Below are 23,302 nucleotides of genomic sequence, written 5' to 3'. Positions count from 1 at the left end.
ACAATTAAATTAGTGATGATGTAAAAATGAAATGTTGAGTTAGGGAGAAATAAGGGAGAAATAAGGGAGAAACCATTGGAGCAGGTTGGCTAAAAGTTGGCTAAAAACTGGGGATAAATTTTGGTGCTGATGTGGCAGGAGTTAGGGAGAAATAAGGGAGACCATTGGGAGTGCTCTAACTTCTTCTAAATCCAAGATTGTGATAATTAAGAAAAATCTCAAAATTATTTCAATAATCGGTCCATTTTAAATTGTGGGTTTGACTAAATTTTGTTATAAAAACGTAAGAGACTAACTTTTGTCAAGAAAATGGAAAAAAAAATTATTGGTTGGACGGGACGAATATATTTATTAGAAAATGGAATAATTTTTAGTTTTCTAACTATCTCGTAGTGATGAGGTGGCGGCTCCTTAATGGCTAGTGTTCACAATTTTGGTATGTGGTCAACTCAAGTGTCGGCAAATGCAAAAGGCTTTTGTTCAAACTTCAAAGCATAGAAAATCTAAAAAAAAAAAAGCATAGAAAGTCTAAAAATAAAAAAAAGGAGGTATCTAATACTGTGCAGTCGACATAGTTTAACTTCACTTTTTTAGGGCTTCAAGTTTACTTAATCTTTACATGCATGTCAAATAAAAAAGATTTTTATATGAATTTCTTTGTAGGGTTTTCTTCTTGAATCATAATATAGCCTTTGAAATAAAAATGGTATAGCTTTATAATCATACATATAAATAAAAGAAATTGAATGACCCCAACTTGACTTGGAATTAACAAATACATTAACCAGTATTTTAGGTTCTTAATTCTAGTAGTAGTAACTTTTAAACACAGAATGATCATTAAAGTAAGATAGCTATAACTTTTAAAATATTATTCACCCCAAGTAATTCTAAAATACCTATTGTAATTGCTGATACAATTACAACTTTTAACAATAATAAAATCTCTTAAAATTTAAAATGTGAGAATTACCCTATAATTTGAAGTTTGATGAGCTTAAACATAGCAATGGATAATTCTATAGTACTCCCTCCCTCCGTTTCCTAAAAATTTGTCACATATTTCCTTTTTCGTCCATCCCTAAAAATTTATCACCTTTCATTTTTACCATTTTTGATAGTGGACCTCATATTCCACTAACTCATTATCACTCATATTTTATTATAAAATTAATATATAAAAATAGGACCCACGTGCTACTAACTTTTTTAACCCACTTTCTATTACATTTCTTAAAATTTAGTGTCGGGTCAAATTGTGATAATCTATGGGGATGGAGGGAGTAGTAAATGTGAACTACTAATATGCATATGACTATATAATGTGTGTGGGCTCACAGCTGCTAATAAATGATTTGGCCTTATTTTTGGCTGTTTGCTTATTGTTTGGCCGACCTTTTTGCATTGATTGCAACGGAGGAATTAGAATCGGTAAACCTACTGTACTAATCAGCGATCAAAAACTCTAATCCGCCATTAATCAGCAATCAGAATCAAGTCCACATCCACAACTCTCACTTCCATTTGTCGCAAACAAAAAAGTGAACAGCGACAACGAAGATAGCGGCAGCTGCTTCGGATTCGGAAATCAGAAGCCGCAGAGCTACTTTTTGTTTTTTTTTTGACATGTCGTTCGTAGCTGGTTTGGTGATCGGATTGGTCGTCGGCTTAGCGCTCATTGTTGCTTTCGTCCGCTCCGAAAATGCCCGATCTAAGCAACGCTCCGACCTCGTAACTTCATTTTTGACCTTTTCACTCTGCAAATGTGATTTTGTGCTTATGTGTTCATCTAATTTTTTGAATAAAATTAGGCTGCTACGGTAACCTCGTTAGCGAGAATGACGGTGGAGGATTCGAGGAAGTTGTTGTCGCCGGAGTACTATCCTTCCTGGGTGGTGTTTTCGCAGCGCCAGAAGGTTTGCTTCGTGTTTTGCTTGTTCGATTCGTATCGATGCGGATTCGTTGAGGCTGATGTTTTTTTTTTAATTGAAACTCAGTTGACTTGGCTTAATGTTCAGCTCGAGAAGATCTGGCCATACGTGAATGAGGTGCGAATTTTTCGCTGCAATTTGACTATTTGAGTATTTGTAATTTTATTTAATTCCTGTTTTGTAATTATTGAGGATGAGTTGAGTTTTCGTTTGATGCTGCATTGTGTTGATGTTTGGATTGTATTGCGGTTTCAAGGCTGCGTCGGAGCTGATAAAGGCTAATGTGGAGCCAGTCCTCGAGCAATATAGGCCAGTTATATTAGCTTCTTTGACCTTTTCCAAGTTCACGCTTGGAACTGTGGCCCCGCAGTTCACAGGTGTGATTGTGCATTTCCCTTTCTTGATATCAACTTTGTCTGGTCTTATTCGTGATCTTTTTTTCCCTACCACAACAAAAAATGGGTGGGCAGTTGAGAGTTATTGCTGAAGGCTGGAAAAAGAAAATGAAATGTGAAAAATTAGGATATTCGAAGAAAGTGGTTCAATATTTACCCATGAATTTTTTCACTCTTCACTTCTGCTCTAGAAACAAGTAAATAGATTCATATAAGCTGGTATGTTGAGTCAGCAGCTTCATGTGGTTTATTAGAAGCCTGTTTGCTCAACAATGCAGCTGTCTTGTTTGGTTATTATTGAAGTTCGCTGTTGACTTTTTTGCACCTGCAACTCATTGGTGAGAGTATTTGATGATGCCATGTTTTTTCTCGCTGTAACAGAGCATATACTATTACCCTAGGGAGTAACTTGATGGAGCATGACTCAGAACAGAATTTTGAGAATAATAAGTTCATGGACTTTTGATTTGTATAAAATCTGCTGCCATATAGTGCATGCAAAAAGGTAGTATTGGTGGATGCAAAACGCTGCCCTTTAATTGCCAATAATGAAATGTTGACTTAAATATGACCTAGCAACACCATAGTCTATACAATTAGAGCTCAATACACAGGCCACACTTTGGTGGTTTATAAACCTAGAATGCAAGTTCTTTTCTAATGATCTATGCATGTGGCAATGTCTCCAACTAATGATCATGATACTTCATCTCGTTCACTCTGCTCAAGCTGAAAGATTTGAAGTGCTGCCATTTGGTTTGTTTTTGCAAATTACAATGAGACACTTACTAGTTATGATGCTTCAGGAGTTTCAATAATTGAAGATGGAAGTGAAGGAATCACTATGGAGTTAGAAATGCAATGGGATGGAAACCCCAATATAGTACTTGATATCAAGACTTATCTTGGTGTTGGTCTTCCTGTGCAGGTATCAACTATTCTGTGTCTTTCAAAATTTCTTTGTACATTGTTGTTGGAATAAGCCCAACAGGGTGATTTGAAGACCAAACCATTAGGATTTTCCGAATCTGAAGTGCATGTGGTTACAAATACTGTGGTATCAAGTTTCAGCTTTCAACCAACAGTTGCTTTTTTGGTGTGCAAACTGCGTGTGTAATCTTGGTCTTTTACTTAACATATATTTTTGGTTCCTATAAGCATTTCTCATGCCTTGTCTTACCTTTCTATCGGTGATAGCATATATAAAAACTCTTCAACTGGAAGCCTGATATATCTGCACAGTATGTCATGTTGACACTGATAACAAATTCTTTAATCTAAGATTCTAAATGTACAAAATGAACCAAGATTTTTTTTCCTTTTCTATGTAGGTGTCTGTAATAATATTATTGGTGAACTGCTTTGGTGCTCAATTAGAAAATCATTCCTTGTCATTAGGGATGATTCATAGATTATATAGTTAGTCCGTTCATGAACTTCGTCAGCAATTTTTGCTTTATCTGGTTATATCTTCAGTATCAGCTACCTTTTTATTATATTATCTCATGATTCCCATCAGAGTCTGCTTGCACTTAGCAACTTAGCTTGGGTGTGTGTTTGCATGTAAAAGAATGTTTGCATATAGAATCAGTCATGAACATTGGAGGATCTAGTGTATTCATTCATAACCTCATTCAACTTTTATGTTGCATCATGAATGAGTATAAAATACCCAATACATTTCCATTTGGTCACTTACTTGCGCCTTTTATATTTTGATGTACTGTCATTTCACCATTTTATGTTCACTATTAATTTATTAGGTATTATTTTGATTGAAACTGCAGAGTCTTGATTATGTAATAATTATTTCTTTGTTTAGGTGAAAAATATTGGGTTCACTGGTGTCTTCAGGTTGATATTCAGACCATTAGTGGATGAGATTCCTTGCTTTGGAGCTGTTTGCTTTTCATTACGTCACAAGGTATAGTATTTTTCCATCCAGTCTTTTGGTTCTTCTTTATGTAAAATTTTGGAATTGTTATTATCATGAAATAGCACGGTATATCAATACTTTCTCCATGATGACACCTTAGTGGTCATGTTAATAATAATTTAAGTTTTTGTAGCATGCACTAGTGCAAAATCAACTAGATATTATGTTGCACATTTATATGTAGGGGGATTTGTTGATCATTAATGACTTGAAAGCATCTCAATCAAATCCTTTTTTTGACTTTTAGACAAAGCTGGATTTCACACTCAAAGTTGTGGGAGGAGACATATCAACAATACCTGGCCTTTCTGATGCCATTGAGGTCTGTATACCTTGTCTTAATTTCGCATGACTGTTTCTAGGTCTGCATTAATTGGGCTGAGGATGTTTTTAATAAAATATAACTATATAAGGAATTCATTGGCAAGATATTGAACTCGTTGTTAATTCATTATTTCTGGCTCGGTTCAGGATATAAGAACTGCATGTAGGGCAAACAAAGGCTAACAGAGATGTAAAAGATTTGGTATCATTACTTATGAGGAAATTTAGGGAGGCCGAAGTTGAGAACTTTTCATATGAATTGCCAAATCTCAAATTACTCCTATGATTTAGTAGTTGGATCTAAAGGTTGACAACTTAATTTTTAATTTATTTTTTTCTAATTGAAATACCATAGACCTTCAGTCTTCACCCACTATTATAATTCTTTCACCGTTGTTTCTCTTTATTTTGTCCAATTCAATAATCTGCATGTGTAGCTTGTCAATGATGTGGTTAATCAGTACATTCTCATGTTTTTATGCATGTAAAATTCTGGGTACTGTATTCATTATTGGGCCATACAAAATAAATGCAGCAAATGGTTTTTAGATTATTCTTTTGCATATACTTAGTTGCCAAAATGTTGAATATGTTGTACAGACTCTTTGTGTTATAAACAACAAAAGAAAGTGACTCTACTTGATGTGCATTTACAATTATTATCATTTAATAGCTATAGCTGATGGTCAAAAGTCTGGTTTTTTTACTGCCTGATTCTGCTTGATGATTTTCTGAACTAGTATTTTCTATAATTAGACATAAGCAACCCATTGCAACCTTATTAGTTCTTTCACATCATTCTCCTTTTGATTTATTTATTGAATTTCTTGAATATCTTTTTCAAATGGATGATTGAGGAATATTTCATATACAGAGTACAATAAGAGATGCTGTAGAAGATTCTATTACATGGCCAGTTCGAAAAGTAATCCCTATAATACCTGGAGATTACAGGTAAGTCACATGTTCATTAACTTATTATTTTCCTTTTATTTTCTCAATAACCATGGTAACAAAAATTGTCCAATATGAGAATAAAGGTCTTGAAAGAGAACTGAAATAAAGCAAGAGTTTATTCTGCACCAGTGCCATTAGTGATTAAAACCTGCCTCATATCAATTTTAGTAGTCCATATGTATGGATATTTTTCCAATCAAGCGAATTGCTTTATGAAACAAATATATATGAAAACTTAAAGTAGATACTAGGCAATTTTAGTAGGCCCATATTTGAAGTTCTTTCAATTCAGTTGGTTTGCATTTTATTTTCAAGAACTGCAAAGACAAGGGGATGATATTCTAATGTTGTTGTAATGCATTGTCTAGCTAGCAGTTTGACACCCTTTACTATGAAAGTTTGTTTTCCTGCATTAGTCACAATTTCTCATCAACAAGCTTTAGAGGCCATTACATCCTTTTGGGAAACCCAAGTGGTGAACCTCCCTTTAAAAGAAGAGGTTTCAAGATTATTCCTCACTACTCTCCCCTCTCCCAACTCAAATAAAATAATATATAAATAAATAAATCAGAGGCATTACTATTTGGGTAAAGGTTGCTGGTAATATTAAGTTTAGTAGCTCTTATGAATTACTCCATTCGTCCCGAAGTAGATGTCTCACTTTCCTTTTTATTTGTCCCACAAAAGATATCATTTTTCCACTTTTGGAGTAGCTTTTATTGAAATTCAAATTCCTGTACCTCAGCGACCTTGAACTGAAGCCTGTTGGGAAGTTGGAGGTGAAGCTTGTGCAGGCAAAGGAGTTAACAAATAAAGACATTATAGGGAAATCTGACCCTTATGCTATTTTATATGTGCGGCCTTTGCGTGATAGAATGAAGAAAAGCAGGACTATTGTAAGACTATTAATCTGCTTAGGTTATATAGCTCTCGATGATTCTTTCATCACTCCAGAGCATAGAGTCTTAGTTTTATTCATTTTTTACTTTTTCTGCAGAACAACCAGTTGAGTCCAGTCTGGAATGAACATTTTGAGTTTGTAATTGAAGATCTTGCAACTCAACATTTGACCGTAAAAATCTATGATGACGAAGGGCTTCAGGCAGCTGAACTAATTGGAGCCGCTCAAGTGCAGCTTTCTGAGCTTCAGCCTGGCAAGGTGAAGGATGTGTGGCTCAAACTGGTGAAAGATTTAGAGATTCAAAGAGACACTAAAAATAGGGGCGAGGTAATAGATTAACCATATTTTTCACCTATTTTTTTCCAGAGTTCTTTTTCTATTCACAAAATAGGCAGATTTATCTGTTTAGAATAAGTGAGTGTAGACAACATGGGGAAAATGGGAAGGGACTACTTGAACGTATAGGTTACATGCTAACTTTGTTAATCAAAGAAAGGCTTTTTATGGCAAAACTTGATTGTTTTGATTCTTTTTACTTACAATAAAATCAGACTGATGATTATAAAAGCTGCCCTTGTACCAGAGAAGAGAGTGATCACGGAGAAGATTATGATGATGGGATTGAAATTGACTAGGGGGGAATCAAAGAAATTGATTAAGAAGACAATGAAGATGACTAATTAACTATATTCACCTCAATGATGATGAGCAAACTTCTAACTGGATGTGCTTTACTGATCATATTATTCAGTACATAAGTATCTGTCTCACACTTGTTTCTGCTAGGCCTTAGCTCTTACTATGCATATTGTATTAAAATTTTGTTTATCCATCAACTTTTGTGCACCTCACTTCGAAAAGGTGCACACCAGCATCTCACCCCTAGTGTAAAGTTCTCAAGTGTCGTGTTCTCTGTTCTAGGTGCACTTGGAGCTTTTGTATTGCCCAAATGGCATGCAGAGTGGGTTAATCAATCCCTTTGCCCAAAAATACTCTATGACTTCACTGGAGAAGGTATTCAAAAATGGAGCAGATGGCGGAAATAATATGAATGGAAATGGTGGTGAAGGAAACAATGGAAGGGATGTCATCGTAAGAGGGGTACTCTCTGTCACGATCATTTCAGCCGAAGACTTGGCACCAGCTGACCTCATGGGGAAGGCTGACCCTTATGTAGTTCTCACTATGAAGAAAACTGAATCGAAAAATAAAACCAGGGTATGTTCTTTAGTTGAGCTTTTTTTTACCCAAAAATATAGTCAAGCATATATTTTTCTCTCCTCGTTGCCTTTTCTGTGTTTTATAGTACCATATCTTGGATTAGATATTCATGGCTATCCTGATTGTCAATATGTTCCGTGTCAATTATTCTAATCAGCGCATTACCTTTTTGCTTCTAGGTTGTGAACGAATGTCTGAATCCTGTCTGGAATCAGACTTTTGATTTTGTTGTCGAGGATGGACTACACGATATGCTCACTCTCGAAGTATGGGACCATGATACATTTGGGAAGGTACCTTCTTTGCTACACTATTATTTGGTGTGCTATACCAGTAAATCATAGATGAGTATGAAAATATTGGTATTTCCAATACGTAAACATGAATTCGCCTGATAATCTGCTTGATTCTTGTTTGGCGCCCAAAGATTGTGGTCTTAGCATGATTGGTTTTAATTACAGGATTACATGGGAAGATGCATTTTAACATTGACGAGGGTTCTAATGGAGGGCGAATACAAAGATTGCTTCCCTCTTGACGGAGCTAAGTCAGGAAAGCTCAATGTCAATCTCAAGTGGACTCCGCAACCCATATACCGAATGTAGCATCTACCACATCCAAGCAAGCACTAGATAGGACGTGCCCATCTATATATATATGTATACAGAGAGAGAAAGGCATAGTCATATTCTTCCCAGATACATGAACCAATAATCGTCTAGTGATGTGATTTTAGAAGTGATTTTTGTGTGTAAAATGTCTTCTGTTGTATATACAAAGATTCAAGCAATGGTACAAAATTTGGCGTTGCACACTGGATGGATATCATTCCTAAGGATGCATATATTGCAATAACGTGATTTAGAATTGCAATATTTTAAAAATGCCCAGGAAAACTTCGCTTATATTATAAGACTGTACTGTGACATTATATTGAAAGGTAAATTACAAATGATGATTATCTTATTAGCGAAGTACGTGTATAGCAATTCTTCTTGGCTGACCAGAAAAAATAACACTCCTTTACATAGAATCTCTCTCCAGTTTTCTTCTTCTACGGCTGTCTCCCCTGCATCAACATCAAATTCAAAAGTCTCTTCCAATGCTATATAAGAATCCACACTGATTTAACACAGACCGAGAATATTAGGCCCTTCGTGGTATGATAGAATGAAATGAGGGGAATGGAATGGGAATAGGGATGAAATGACAATTTTTTTGCATTTCTTTTGCTTTTTCATTTCATTCCATTGTAACAAACAAATGAATAGAATGGATATAGGAATCACATTCTACTCCATCATACCAAGAAGGGCCTTAGTGATTGAGTAATAGATGAAGCAAACCATAAACTGCAGGAGAGTATGAAGCGAGTAGTGTGCACTAACCAGTACTGGTTGTGTAGCACGAATTCGTCTGTTGGCACTCTCTTCCCATCGTCATTCCGATTCCAATGGTAAAAGGCGTGAGTTCTGTTCTTTATCTCTAATGTAGAGTGCCCATAACTTGCTTCTCGAAAAGCAGAATAATCTGGTTGGGGATCTCTAAATCTGCATAGACGATAGACCACCAAGTTTGCTGTTTATGTCAAGTAAATATATAATGGAAAATATATCAAAAATCAAGATTCACCTATTAGCGAGACCCTCCTGGTTTCCTCCATCCCCGACGGTTATGTAAACTGGGGCTGACTTATCAGATGACGGAGACGATGAAACATTTGATTGTATGCTTGAGATACGGTACTGAAATTAAACGATGAGTGATCAGGGCCTCAGCGGAAAGCTAGTGTTTAAAAAGAGGGAAGTTGTGTGACGTGGCATACCGATCTCTCGTAGGCATGCACATGACCAGCAAATATAACATCAACTTTATAGTGACAAAACCAGCTCTCAAACACCACTTTCATGCTTTCCGCCTCCAAGAAATGAGCCTGATTACTGTTGTAAATAGGGGCATGCATCAGAACAATAAGCCAGGGAGTCTTCTCCCGGTCAACTTTTTTCAGCTCTTGTTCAAGCCATTTCCATTGTGGAGTATATTTCACTGTCATGAGTTTGAGGAATATGCAAATTACATAATGAAGGTATGGATGATGCAGACAAAAGCTATACAGAGATGACATGTACTAATTAACCTATGCAAGAGCTCTACTTGTGCACAAGCGTGAACAGCATCTCATGTTTTCGGTATGGAACTAGGAATATAAAAAATTAAATCAGGGACTGGAATTACTAATGAGTTATGGCTTCCAACAATGTGAGATTTCCATGATCATAAAGCACATATCAAAGAGTTTGAGCCATCTTCTAGTTTTTTTCTACCAATGTACTTACATTATATGGAAGTACCAGGAAACATATGGCTACCTAGAAAGCCTATGGAAACAAGTAGGCTTATGTAGGAGCAATAGAGTTATTGGAGAAAACCACGATGTAGCATTTCTAAGGCTCCAAAGACTAAGTCTGAGAATGCAGTAGTTTTTTTCCAAAAAAAAAGGAGGATCAATAATGGTTCCCCATTTACCCCTGTGAACCCTGCAAACCCTGTAGGAGAATACAAAATAGGGATTTTCATGTTATCACTTAGGGTGGAAGAGATTTTCATCATTTTTAATCTAACTGGAATGAATGGATTGTATCTTTGTACTGCATACACAAGTTATGATGTGAAGTTCTTACAGCATTCTCAGCTTCTTTCTGATCACCAAAACAAGAATACTAAACCTGGCAAACAAATTACCAAATGGAGAGTAGCTGGAGAGGACGATGATGTGAGCTGATGCCCGTCTCACGGCATACCACAGAGGACTACTGCTTTTGCTGGCAGAAAAAGGTGTAGGATACCTGTGAAGATAATTTCTGAAGGGTGTAACCTCACCCTGAATGTCAAAAAAAACATGTAATAAGTGGCCATGCACAGAAGTTATATAGGTGTGAAATTAAGTCAATGTTGGAAAAAGTATCCAGCATCTACAAAGTTTAGTACACAGATGAAGCATGAGTAATTAGAAGGTTAGTGCCAGTATTTCAGATATAAACATGAGAGAGCAACAAAGATTTCTCCACCAGAAATATAGAAGCAGTGCAGTTGAAGGAAACTAGTATGAGCAATTTTTCTTACTAATTGTCTATTAGGGCACAGAATCAACCAAGGTTCCATGGCATTCTACTCGAGGCTTTAGGGAAATAAATAAGGATTCAGCTGTTCTTAGGCTAGATTTTGCAAATGTGGAGGCAAATACAGAACAGGAAAAAAATAAAGAAAGAAGCATTTGCATTCGTTCATTGATGCATTCAACCGAAGACATTTTGCAACTGGAAATGAAGATCAACAGTAACACAAAATGTTACTCCTCAGAAACAGTATGAATCAACAAAGTAGAAAAGAACAGTCACGAGACTCAAAAAAAACCCTATCGCAAAAGTTAAAGATATAACAAAGGAATTAGATAAGAGTTGTCTCCACAGTTTACCAGATGTGGGAAGTACTCAATTTCATGATTTCCGGTTGACCAGAGCCATGGGTGATATGCTGCACTTCGTTCAACAAATTGACCCCAAGAGTCCCAACGGACACCGATGTCATGATTGTCGTATCTATCAGCATAAGAAAGATCTCCAACGAATAATATAGTCTGAGCACCAGTCTGCATACAATGCTCAAGGGTGGAAAGAGAATTGTATGTTTGACCAAGATCACCTATAACAAGTAACAATAGAAGATATTAGTTCACAGAAGGACATTGCAACTAAAAGATGCATCAGAGACAAGAATATTAGTAGTATATAAATACATGGAACATAAATAGACAACCGAACTACTTTTTTTTCTCAATCAAAACTTAGTTTGCCAAATTAGCATTTACTTAGACTTTGAATTCGATAGATCAATTAAGAAAGTATCACTCTCTATCAAAAAAGACATTCAGAGCACAGATATTTGGAAATGTATGAAACACTGACCAATTATTGCAAATTTGTGAGAAGAATCTGGATCAATTGCCGGAGGTGTTTGAAACCAAAAATTTCTAGAGGTTTCACCACTTCCAATCTCATAGTAGTACTTTGTGTTATACTGCAAAAAGAACACCCACCTCAATAGATAGTTGGTCTGTAATCAAACAGAACCTGAAGACTATCCTATACATTGATGAACAGCACCCATCAACTGTTACTGCAAAATTAGCAGTTGAAGCCATTTTTACCTGAAGACCATCAACTAGACATTGATGAATATATCCAGATTTATAGTTGTAAAACGTGTAGTTTTGCACTGTTCCCTTGGCAGTGAAATCGTATTTTCCTTCTGACAAGCCATATCGAACTATGTTGGACCCAGGTTCACTAGCTGTTACCCATGTGATTATCACAGCTTTGCCATCATAGTCACCCTGTGTAATATGCACCTAAAGAAACACGGCATGGATCTTTTAGACGAAGACTGATCTTAAAACCAGTGGAGTTTTTCAGTAACATGATAATAAATCATCAACTTGTCAAATAAAATAGCCTCTTTACAAACTAATTGATGAGACTATAAAGGGACATGAAGGCTTACTTGATGTGGAGCATTGTAACCTTTGGGAACTGCAAAAACTTCATTGTTGAGAGGAATATCAATAGATGGCCACTCATTACGGATAAAGGCACTGGTTAGACCAGCACACCCACTGCTTATGCTGGTCAACAGAAGACATGACAAAAGCAGCAGTTTAATCGTCATCAACTCTTTCCCCTAATCATGAGATCACAACCATGATAAGATTACTATAGCTAGAAAACAATATCAATAGTAGCAATCACTAACTACAACAAAACAGAAGTGGTATTGTTACTATTGTATGCCTTCAAGCAAAACATACATGGTGAAAACACCATTTTAAGAAGCTCCAACATCATTCAATCACTGACAATGCAGTATATAGTAGTAGAACAAATAGAAAAACAAACAATCTACAATCGGCAGAAGTATAATAATAATAATAATAATCACAATGCAACAAATAAGAAATCTACATCGATCACCAGCACCTCAGCAAAAATCAACCAAATAAAAAACGCAGAAAACTTCCGATCTCTACCAAACCAGTAGGAATCTACAAACAGCAATACCAAAAACCAGACATGAACCTGAAAATTGAATTGCAGCTGCACACAGTCAGCACAAGATGGATTCATTACTCATTCACATCGACAATAACATTAACACACAACTGATCTGAGTCTCAGTTCTGGACACCGATTTGCATTCATCGTTTGCATATATACACGGACTACTGGAAGAGAAGCAGCATTACGTAGAAGCAAACGAATGAAATAGGCATAGTAGTCGGAAAAGGAGAGTCCGCATACCTGAAATTGCACGCCAAGGGAGTGTTTGCTTTGATGATAGTACTATATTTGAGAAAGGCGCAGGTTAGGTAGGTGATGTAAACAGGCGCATTTTAGAGACGGAACCGGCGGGAAGCTAGATACGTGTCGCGGTGGCACTGGCTGTAGCGGACCGGGAAAAATGTCCAGCCGATTTTTCTGTCGAATTTTTCAGCATCATAAACGTGCCGGTTTTGTTATTGGGAATTGGGAATTGGGAATTTGGGGATATACTCTCACTTTTTGTATAACTAGTATTAGCACCCGTGCTATGCACGAGTCATGTAATTTTCCCTTAATTAATACAAATTCTAAATAATTCACTAATATCAATATGCATGCGTTATAAAAAAAGACTTTTACCTTTTCAGTCTCACTCTAAGTAGAGCATTTTCTATTCGATGTTTTTCATTTTATTTCATGACTTAGGGGTCGTAGAAAAAAAATTTGATATACAATATCGGTATATTTTATTTTATTTCATTCGCAATTTCCTCAATTTTTTCGAATCTACGCAAAAATTGGATTTTTAGTACAATTTGTCATTGTAATGTTGGATTGTGTATTGGACAAAATTTCGTTGTACTTTCATAAATTTCATTGTATATTTAGTAAACTTCTCCTTTTCCTTTAATTTTTTCGAGATCTGCACAAAAATTAGATTTTTTTTGTTAACCACCAGCTTTTAGTCCTCCATTGAGTTTGGAGGGCTTAATATATAACCTTCCTTGTTCTTCTCTATTCAACATAGTACAATGTTTCTTTCCATTTCACTTCAAATATAGTCATAAAAATGGTTTTGGAACTGGTGTTTATAAAAGATCACAACTCCTGGACATTACTCTTTTACAAATTTGGTTAATGAGCAAATGTCTGTTTATTTTCTGTTTTTTTGCGGCATTGGAGTTAATGTCCGGTAGCTGAGATGGTGAGATATTCAGTTCCAATAGGTGAGTGCTCATACTTTGCATTCATTTTGCTTTCCTCTGGCCTACTATTCTTTTCACTGTAACAACAAAACATTTCGAAATTCGAAGGAAAGCACTAATCAAACTAAAGAAGAATGAGAGGATCATTAAACAACCACTGAATTAGTCTTATAATAATTGGCTTCTTGACTTGAATTTTCCGTTTGTAGACAACTAACCGTATAAAAGTAATACTTTATGTGGACTATAATGTATTTTTGTAGACTTAATTTTAATTAATAGTACTCGTATTGTTTAATCAGAATTTAGTGTAGATTAGTTAGAATTTTAGAAATGATAAGTACTTCATGAAATCATATAATTTCATTCAATTAGTGTGGACCAATATACATTCATATTAAATTTATTGAGAAATAAAGAAATAAATAAAATAAGTTCACTATCTTCATTTTTCTTTCACTTAAAACGGTCATTATATAAAGTCAAAGTACAATTTTTTATTGTGCATAAGTAAAAGGCTTTCATTATTTTCTCATTTTTGGGCTTTGATAGAAACACCAATCAGTCCATAACCGTGGCAAGTATATATACCAAGTTTTTTTCTTTCTAGGGTTATAGTGAGAAAAAAGCGCCGCCCAAATCCTCTCCTCAGCCGTATACAACACACACTCATCACCAGACGATTTGTAGATTCAATCGTTCCATTCTACTATTTCAGTTTTATATATTTCAAGATCTGATCAATCCTTACACATTTTTGGTTAAATATTGCATTCGTCTTTCATAAAACTAATCCCTTCAAAATCTACGCCCAAATTATATAATTTGGCAAATTACAATGCCAAGAAACATAGATCTATAAAATTACTTACTTTTTATATATTGAATTGTTTTTCCGTTTAATTAGGGTATTATTTTTCATTTAGTTGTATTTCATTTTATTTGGGATTCTACTGTATTTATATTTGGAGTCAATATCTACAATAGAAATTGTATTTTTATGGAACTTGGGCAACTAATGCCAATTTAAAGTAGATCCCATCTCGATCATAAAATTAATTTTTAAATATACATTTTAATCTGTATATATATTGATTTTTTCAACTCAATATTTTATTATTTGGAGTTTCGATCAAGCCCTGCACAATAAATTGTATTGTAATTTTTGCAGGAATTTGATCCGATTTTTTTTTTTCGTATTTCTCTTGATTATCATAGTAGTTTTTGATAATTATCATTTTTCTACTGTTATTTATCAACAGCTTATTTGTGCCTGTCACTAAACTGTATATACCAAGATCTACACTACATTCCCTCTATGTCGATCAGGGCAAACAAAGTGCTCTGCCAATTGATCAAAGCTAAGTTTTTTTATTTTATATTCTCATTTATTTTTCATTCATATACGTAAAATTTTTCAATTTGAAAAATTCTTGTTTCATCCTTATTCTCTTCCAAATAATCTTTTTTCTTGTGGGGTTGTTATTTTTGCCTTTTGGACTTACCATGGATGATTTTGTTCTGAAATCTGTCATGGTGGTAATTGTTTTAGCCATTCTTCCAGTTGATTCTACCCAAATAAAAGCGTTTAGTATAATGAACTTCTTTTCATAGAAATGTAGTGGAAATGAGATCATTATATAATTTCAATTCTATTTCTTTGAAAATGATCTTTCTTTACCTTTATAATGTTTAGTCTGCTTGCAGGTATTTCTCTTTGATATTCTTCTCTTTTTGACCTCTTTCGAAAATATTTTTTCCAGTTACCTCTTCCACATCTGAAAATTTTCATCTTGACTGTTCTCCTTTTGAACACATCTTCGTCTTCCTCTTGTTCTCCTTAAATTTGTAAATATTTTTCTAATTATCTACCGCATTTACATTTACATCAGTGCAAAAAACAGCATTGAAAGAAAAAAAAACAACTAAAACAGGTTCATAATCTTCTAAAATTTGAACCATTAATTTTTTTACAGCAAATTGAAAAAGAAGTTGATTTCTTGTTTTGAAAATATGCACGCACTCGTTTCTGCGAGCTGGTATTTATAGGCAAAGTTTTAGTTATTTTACCTCCATTTTGAATGGATTTTATTTTTAATAAATTCAGTTCTTCCTTCAATAATTTTCTGATAGGCTTATTTCATAAGCAAACGCAAGCCCCTGAAGTACAATTGTTCAGGCTGATTGACAGAATTGTAATATATTGATTCAGAGCACATGGCCGAAGATTGATAAATGTTTCTGTAATACTATCATCTCTATTATCCAATATATAAAATTGGCAGCTTTGTAATAAATGTGTTATTATCCAGTGTGTTTAGTAGTCTATGGACAATTATTTGTGTCGATTTGATGTGTGTTAAATGACACTCTAAAAGAATGTATTATAATATTTTAGATATGATTAAAGTTCTAAACTAAGATTTGGGTATCATCTTATGAACTTTGGCGGGAAAAAGGGAATAGCCAAACTGTGGCTTTATAGATTATACATTATAGATTTTAATTAGAACGTGTGTTTAAATGTATGTTACTAATTTGATTAATCAAGTAGTATATCATTTCTATAAATCTGCATTCATTGAGTCAAGACTGACTTGACTCCTTTTCACCTTTCATTTCACATTGATCAGATTCATGCACGTTGCTCAATACAATTATCACACTTCTCAAGAATATTTACTCTTTGGTATAACTTGTAATAAATTCTTTTTTTATGAGTCCGAAATTGCCTTCTAAAGCATAAACCAAAATTATATAAGGTATGAGTCAAAGAATATAAAATATGATCAACAAAAAATCATTAAACTGGACGGCAAAGATGGGGTCCATAAAAACTGGGGCTTTATATTTGTATAGATAATCAACATCAATTTTTAATAGTACAAATTTATTTCTATTAATGTTAGTAGCATGATAATGATTCAGAGATATAGTGATTGGACAAAAAATCAAAAACACTAAATTTTTTGACTAACTGAAAAATAGTCGTTAGACGTAGAAATATAACTTTCCTTGTGCATATGATTTAAACAAACATGAAAATTTCTGAAAATTACTTGATAATGACTTTGTATATAAATGAAGTACTATTCTACAAACATTGTTACTATAACAAAACAAGCTATCTTATCGATATTTTTTTCAATTTTATAAGCCATTTTTGTAAACATAGCAAAATGAAAAAAATACGTACACACTACTACTTTATACGCTTATTTTGATTTTTTTTTTTAACACTTGAAATTTAAATTTTTTAGAAAATGTTAACACTTTTCTAATCACGTGACATGAGTTACATAGTAGTACATCACTGCACCATAAAGGAGGCACACACGTGTATTCAACCATTGAATTTTTTTTTTTTTTTTTTACAGTATGCTTCTTTCTTAAAATTTTGAAATTTGGATGGTTATATGTAATAAGGATAAATAGATTTAAATTATAACAGTTAATATCATAATTTAGACTTGAGAATAAGTAACATCTCTCTCTCTACTCTTTTTTTAATCAATAAAACATTTTAAATCACTTTCCAACCAACAGCAATACATAACTTGGTAGTTGGTTCCAATAAAATAGTGAAACTAAGTTAAATTAACTCACGAGTCATGACATTTCACTTTCCCCGCAGCACCCGTTTGTACAACTGCAATGTGTATCACGGTTCAATGAAATTAATCAAATTAACTTAATAATATTATTCAACTAAAATGTGTGGGATGATCATATAAATTCAAATCCAAGACAAAATTCCATGAGACAATACTCAATTAGTAGTATGTAGTTTCAATTAAAAATATTTTAGGTAATATTACACTCTATGCTATTACAATCAAAGTACATAATAGTACAACATATTGGACTGGACATTAGTACAGAAAATATCATCTAACTTTTGGGAAATCGACATTTACTAGAAGACGGCCTCACGGGCTCACAGTATACCTATTGTGTGTGTATAACAAACAATCTTCCAACTTCTACTCTAAACAGTCGATGCTCCCCTGAAAAAAAGTAAAACAAAAACCAAAAAGAACAAACTTAACCTTACAATCCAGTAATAAAACGTAATTAACGACTAATCATAAATCTCATGGTGAAAATTTAGTCTCATAACTCAACGTTCGCCTTTTTCAGTTCTACAGACTCACTATCAGTACGACTTACAGGTTCAGTAGATGCTTTTTGGTATACGATTCAACGAAATCCTGACTTAACCTTTAGTAATTTACCAGCACTATGTTTCACTTTTTTTTTATAACTCAAACAACCAGGACCAAACTCTGTACAACTAGTCAACTACAATATCCCTACTGCTGAGATGGGCATAGATGGTTGTTACCTGAATCATATTTAAAAATTACAAAATTCCCATTCTTCTTTTGAGAGGTCCAGGAACTCAGAATTCCCATCTTCAAACATGATCTGTACATCACAACAGGCAAAGAACAAATAAAGAAAAATGCAAGTTGAAAAAAAAAAATTTGCACAGGTAACTTGCTTTCTCACCAAATGTTTTCTCCTATCATTATCAAAGCGTCTTATTATCCCGAAGGACCTGAACAAGATACAGCATACGTAATCAGAAAACCGATGAAACAGATACACACAGAGTGGCAGCTGAGAGCATTGACACTGAATCGAATAGTATATTCATCAAGTTTCATTCTTTTAGTTCGTAATCGTAGATCAGGGACAATTTGTGTGATGAGGAAGTTTATGTTTCGAACTGAAGACACTCGGTTTCATGGATGTGACTCAGAAAGTAAATATACCAAGTTTGAGACAGACTATAAGCAATTGTGTGCAACATGATCCTTGGGTAATGAGTAATGACATAAGTATTAGTTATTAGAGAGTAGAGACTGCCCACTACATATGTATTAGAATGTGCCACTTGAAGAAATATTACAAATTCAACCAGTTATACCAATATAGTACTACTCCTATAAGATTGCATAGTGTGTACCTTCTATCTGATATTTGATCAATTCTAATTACGGAACCAATGCAATTCAGGCGCCTCTTTTTCCACTTTGAAGGATCCTGACTCAAACATTCTGAAAACAAATCATGACAACCTAAACTATTAAAACAGTGTGAATGCAAGCTATTTTTGATGAAATTAAAAAGTAAAAGGAGGATGGAGCATTGAGTAGCCAGATCAGTATACCTGCTGTGACAGGAACTCCATTCACATTGACCTTCCAAAAAAAGCAGGAATTCAGTCCCAAATTCCCAGTAAAGAAATCATCAAAAACAGGAGAAAAGGACTCATTATAATGATAGAGCATATGTGAATCAAACACCAAGTTATAAAATAGCAATCACCCTAGACACACTCAGAAGGAAATGAAGTAAGACAAAGAATCCCCTAAAATGTTCGCATAGTAAGGCTTCAACCTAAATCACATGTAACCACAGCCATCTATGCAGCATAATCAGCTTTTGCAATGGCATTAGTATTTCCACTTTGTCTGTATCACCGTAAACGGCATTCCTAGTTCCCCTGCCATCTATTTGTTTCTATAGCCAGATCTAGCTTTTCTTATTTTTACAACATGACAGGTCATTCTCTGCCTACATCATGCTCCCACATCCATAAACTGGACAAAGCCAAATTGGCTCATACACAAAGACCAATGATTCACAATGATAAGCACTCTACCAAGAGAACACTTTCCAGATCCCTGGGATACTTATACCCCGTATATAGATAAGCCAAGAACTTACAGGTTTATTTGTCGCAACTGCTTTCAGTTTTGGACAGTTTGCAGCCACTTGACATGTTACTATTTTCAAAGCAGCATCTGAAGAAGGTTTGGGTTTACTGGGTTTAACTCCCAACTTCTTCCGACAACCTGCAGCACCACAGTGGCAATCTTGATCTGCGCCAAACTGCACAAACCTACTCAACTTGTTATGCTATAACAGTGAGATAAGTAATGAAGAGTAAAACATATTAATTCATATAAGCTTGGAATTAATTATGTGTGTCCGTACTGGTAGTCATATGTCAGATACTCGCCCTTCTTAATATCACAGGTTGCAAATATCCCTATCCTTGTTTCACCATCAATCATCCTGGACAAGGGTCACCATTATACAAGAGAAATAAGTTAATTTCAGAAGTAAAACAAGAAATACAGGGCTAGCTTACCATTTCTGCATTTCAGTATTTGGACAGCAACTGTGATTAATGTATCTAGACTTGTTGCCTTTATAAGTTGCATCAATAACCATGTCTCGGTTGATTTCACATAGGTAAAAATTTGTTTCCCCACGGTGTTTCATTTTCCAGAGTCTTTCCTCACATGTCTTGTCATCAATAACTGCAAGATGGAAAAAGTTATATATCCAGCCTAGAGATTTTATGATTAAGAATAACTTAAGATTTTCACCTTCTCCAACATATTCTATCACAAAATCTCCTACATTGATGTCTTCTTCCGCCACAACACCCATTCCACATTTCTCAGTCTGAAAAAGCACTTCAAAGACTTAATATATGAATATTTAAACAAAACAAAACAGCTACTGGAATATATAGCTGATAATGCAAGGCAAAACTGGAAAAAAAAAAAAAAAAAAAAAAAAAAAACACCTACGGATATCTAATTGAAAACATGAAATGAAGCTGCAATTGAATGTGTTTTCTAACTATTCATAGTCCAATATCCAAGGTTTCTGGCAAATAAGGAAAGCATAGAAAGACAATATGCAAGAAGACAACAAACGCAACAACTTACTACGAACGGCATTTTTAACATTTAAATAATTATTACCTGCACAGTCTTCATCTTCTTCACGGGCCTTTGATGAAATGGTTTATTTAGACATGAGCTCCCACATTTACAGCCCGAAGAACAGCTAGACAGTAGCATGCTAAGACAGGAGACAATATCAAAAACTAAAATTTTTAAATCAAGACATATCAAACACTAGTCAAGAAATAATACTCAAAATTTCATATCAAGACACATCAAACTCTTAACACATTCTTAGAATATCAAACTAAGAAAGCATTGGCGGCGGGAGTTTCATGGCATTTATTAGTACCATATACATTTTTTAACCACACAGGCAGGCTAAATCTAGACAATGAAATGAAGCAAATCTCACAACCTTAAGTTGCAAATCAGGGGTTCTTACCTGCAGAGGCAATCTTTACTGCAAGCACCAGAAGACCCGGTTGATGAACTGCAGGAACAAAAGATGCCATCATCCTCAAGGCGCCTTTTAATCCTCTTAGTAAGATATACATCTTGAACAGGTTAAGATAACAAGCGAATCAATGATCTAATAAAGAGACGAAAAGATTTTAATGTACATTCGTAAAATTCAAGAAGTTAATGGCATACTGCGTCTGATAGTGGAGTAAGAAGACGTCGGTTTCCACTTATTGAAAGATTCAGGAAGTTCAAAATCAACCGGGCTTCCGATCTCCTTCGCCAATTTATTGAATAACTGCCCAATCCCGAAGCACACAGCATTCTGTGGCAAAAATTGAACACATAAAAAGAAATTACAATGGAGAGCCACGAGCATTTGAATACGCAGTCAATTCAATAAAAATTACTACGAATTATAAAAACAGACCTTCTTCATTGCAGGCATGGGGTTGGAGAGGAAGTAACAGTAACAGATAAAGCTATTTGTGGAGATCGGCGAAAGATATCATCTACCATAAGGGTAAGGCAATGGAATGCAATTGTGATGGTCGGAAACTTGAAAAATGAAGAATGGCCGCTGGAATTGGGGAAATTGCTACCTAGAATTTATCGGCAACGGAAGAGAGAGGTCGCCGGCAGGGGTATTTGACGGCGAATAAGCCATGTCTTCGGTTCGCAAGATTGGATCGGAATGTGTGCAGTTGAGCGGATAGGGTTTTGAAAATTGAAATCTGGTTCATGAACTACCGGTTTATTTAATTATTATTATTCATGAACCGGATGACTAGCGGTTAATTGAATTCAAATCATAAGTGCCAACAGTTTTAATTAGAAATTAATAAAGTAAGAGATAACGATATAAAAAATAAATAAATATAAATTAAGATAGATATAGAGAAAAAGTATGTAAAGTATGAGAAAAAAGAGAAGAAAATGTATGAGAGAGAAACTTTTAGTTTTTAGAAATAACACTATCTATTTTTTGTCGATATTCTAAAATGACAAAATGAGATCATTTTTTATTGAAAGGAAATAGTAGTAGCAAGCAACAGGAGTAATATTTGTTTTTCTAGATCTAGTAAAAGTTTGTATAATTGTGAGTTAAAAATAAATGAATGAATAAAATAATAATATAAATTTTTTTAAAAAAAAAGTAAAAATAAGTGAAATAGACTTAACGAATTTTTTTTAGAATGGTTGGAAGCAGTGTGGATTAAGAAATGGATAAGAGTTGTGAATTAAAATGGTTAACCCTCATTCAATCCTATCCAGCATTTTGTACGCATGAACTGTTAGTTCCAGTTACGAAAATGGAGCATTAGAGAAATGACTAATCTATCTTCCACTGTTTGGGTTAATACCCTCAAATTCCAAATATGAATAATTTAGAGGACATTCAGCTGTGTATAAAATCCAAACAAAGAGCATAGAACTTTCAATGTCCTTATATGGTCTTGAATTTTATAATATTCCTAAGCTCTTTACTTTTTAAGAAATGCATACAATTGATGCAATATACATTGAAAATAGTAAAAGAAAAATGTATCCAAAACTGATCTGAAACTTGAACTCTTACCTTTTTTATAAAATGAAATATTCTACAGATAGTCAATTATCGATACTTTTTCATTTGAATTATGAGGGTATAGTATTTTACTATTAGATTGTTTAACCTTATACATATAACAGTATAGTATTTTACTATTAGATTGTTTAACCTTATACATATAACAACGTGCGAATTTTGTCACCGTGCGAATTTCAAGTCATTCTTTCACAGATACAGTGCAAATTAAATACACATAAATTATTCAGTTATCAGGATTTAGCCTTATATATATGGTATGTCAGAATGACTTATCAGCTTGATTTGCAAACAACGTGCGAATTTCAAGTCATTTTAACATAGAATGTTTTCGATCTGTTTCAACATCTATTGCAAGAACTGCATCACATAATTCAAAATATAATTATATCGGAGTATAAGTTAATAAATTAAATACTCACAAACTAGTACATCGATACACAAAATCTAAGATCTAGAGTAAGGGATATGATAGAACAAACATATTCAAAATCTTGAAAGAGCAAATGATTTGCCTTCTGGAGAATTGGGATGTGATGGGTTCATCAACGGGCAGCCTTATCAAATGATGGATTC

General features: G+C 34.3%; 3 protein-coding genes and 1 long non-coding RNA gene across 4 annotated transcripts; 1 reads left to right on the top strand and 3 right to left on the bottom strand.

Moving 5' to 3' along the window:
- The first annotated feature begins 1,361 nt into the window (after positions 1–1,361).
- Positions 1,362–8,479, top strand: LOC125189180 (synaptotagmin-5-like). The gene is made up of 13 exons (XM_048086436.1): positions 1,362–1,731; positions 1,812–1,916; positions 1,998–2,048; positions 2,188–2,308; positions 3,133–3,254; positions 4,149–4,250; positions 4,510–4,584; positions 5,461–5,540; positions 6,289–6,439; positions 6,541–6,771; positions 7,366–7,662; positions 7,845–7,958; positions 8,127–8,479. The coding sequence occupies exons 1-13, from the start codon at positions 1,627–1,629 to the stop codon at positions 8,268–8,270; spliced, it is 1,698 nt and encodes a 565-aa protein (XP_047942393.1). The 5' UTR covers positions 1,362–1,626; the 3' UTR covers positions 8,271–8,479.
- Positions 8,480–8,549: 70 nt separating this feature from the next.
- Positions 8,550–12,943, bottom strand: LOC125189183 (bifunctional purple acid phosphatase 26-like). The gene is made up of 10 exons (XM_048086440.1): positions 12,798–12,943; positions 12,226–12,402; positions 11,873–12,073; positions 11,631–11,742; positions 11,141–11,367; positions 10,408–10,546; positions 9,491–9,711; positions 9,298–9,410; positions 9,054–9,215; positions 8,550–8,734 (listed from the first exon to the last, which is right to left on the bottom strand). Exons 1-10 carry the CDS (start codon positions 12,843–12,845, stop codon positions 8,689–8,691), a joined length of 1,446 nt encoding a protein of 481 aa, XP_047942397.1. The 5' UTR covers positions 12,846–12,943; the 3' UTR covers positions 8,550–8,688.
- A 2,232-nt stretch (positions 12,944–15,175) lies between these two features.
- On the bottom strand, positions 15,176–16,409 carry LOC125187661. The gene is made up of 2 exons (XR_007170650.1): positions 15,648–16,409; positions 15,176–15,536 (listed from the first exon to the last, which is right to left on the bottom strand). It is a non-coding gene; the product is annotated as an uncharacterized LOC125187661 (long non-coding RNA).
- Positions 16,410–17,726: 1,317 nt separating this feature from the next.
- Positions 17,727–21,858, bottom strand: LOC125186332 (histone-lysine N-methyltransferase ASHH3). Its single transcript, XM_048082682.1, has 13 exons — positions 21,569–21,858; positions 21,331–21,463; positions 21,122–21,233; positions 20,755–20,854; positions 20,371–20,449; positions 20,130–20,301; positions 19,973–20,053; positions 19,703–19,877; positions 19,143–19,173; positions 18,939–19,029; positions 18,479–18,527; positions 18,312–18,394; positions 17,727–17,973 (listed from the first exon to the last, which is right to left on the bottom strand). The coding sequence occupies exons 1-12, from the start codon at positions 21,584–21,586 to the stop codon at positions 18,323–18,325; spliced, it is 1,113 nt and encodes a 370-aa protein (XP_047938639.1). The 5' UTR covers positions 21,587–21,858; the 3' UTR covers positions 17,727–17,973; positions 18,312–18,322.
- Between the last annotated feature and the right edge of the window lie 1,444 nt (positions 21,859–23,302).

This window comes from Salvia hispanica, chromosome 5 (genome assembly GCF_023119035.1).
Source record: "Salvia hispanica cultivar TCC Black 2014 chromosome 5, UniMelb_Shisp_WGS_1.0, whole genome shotgun sequence".
NCBI classification, from domain to species: domain Eukaryota; kingdom Viridiplantae; phylum Streptophyta; class Magnoliopsida; order Lamiales; family Lamiaceae; genus Salvia; species Salvia hispanica.
The sequence above is the reverse complement of the archived record's forward strand: the minus strand, read 5'-3'. Positions and strand labels throughout refer to the sequence as shown.

Bases quoted from the DNA above. Each gene is read 5' to 3' on its own strand.
- LOC125189183 (XM_048086440.1), bottom strand. From the start codon at position 12,845: ATGAATCCATCTTGTGCTGACTGTGTGCAGCTGCAATTCAATTTTCAG. The intron at 10,547-11,140 runs GTAAACTGTGGA...TTTGACATTCAG, and splicing joins TTGAGTACTTCCCACATCTG to GGTGAGGTTACACCCTTCAG. The intron at 9,411-9,490 runs GTATGCCACGTC...GTTTAATTTCAG, and splicing joins TGCATGCCTACGAGAGATCG to TACCGTATCTCAAGCATACA.
- LOC125186332 (XM_048082682.1), bottom strand. The intron at 20,450-20,754 runs GTAATAATTATT...GTGCTTTTTCAG, and splicing joins AGAAGATGAAGACTGTGCAG to ACTGAGAAATGTGGAATGGG. The intron at 19,030-19,142 runs GTATACTGATCT...ATTTGTTTTCAG, and splicing joins TGGAGTTCCTGTCACAGCAG to AATGTTTGAGTCAGGATCCT.
- LOC125189180 (XM_048086436.1), top strand. From the start codon at position 1,627: ATGTCGTTCGTAGCTGGTTTGGTGATCGGATTGGTCGTCGGCTTAGCG. The intron at 4,251-4,509 runs GTATAGTATTTT...TTTGACTTTTAG, and splicing joins GCTTTTCATTACGTCACAAG to ACAAAGCTGGATTTCACACT. The intron at 5,541-6,288 runs GTAAGTCACATG...CCTGTACCTCAG, and splicing joins ATAATACCTGGAGATTACAG to CGACCTTGAACTGAAGCCTG.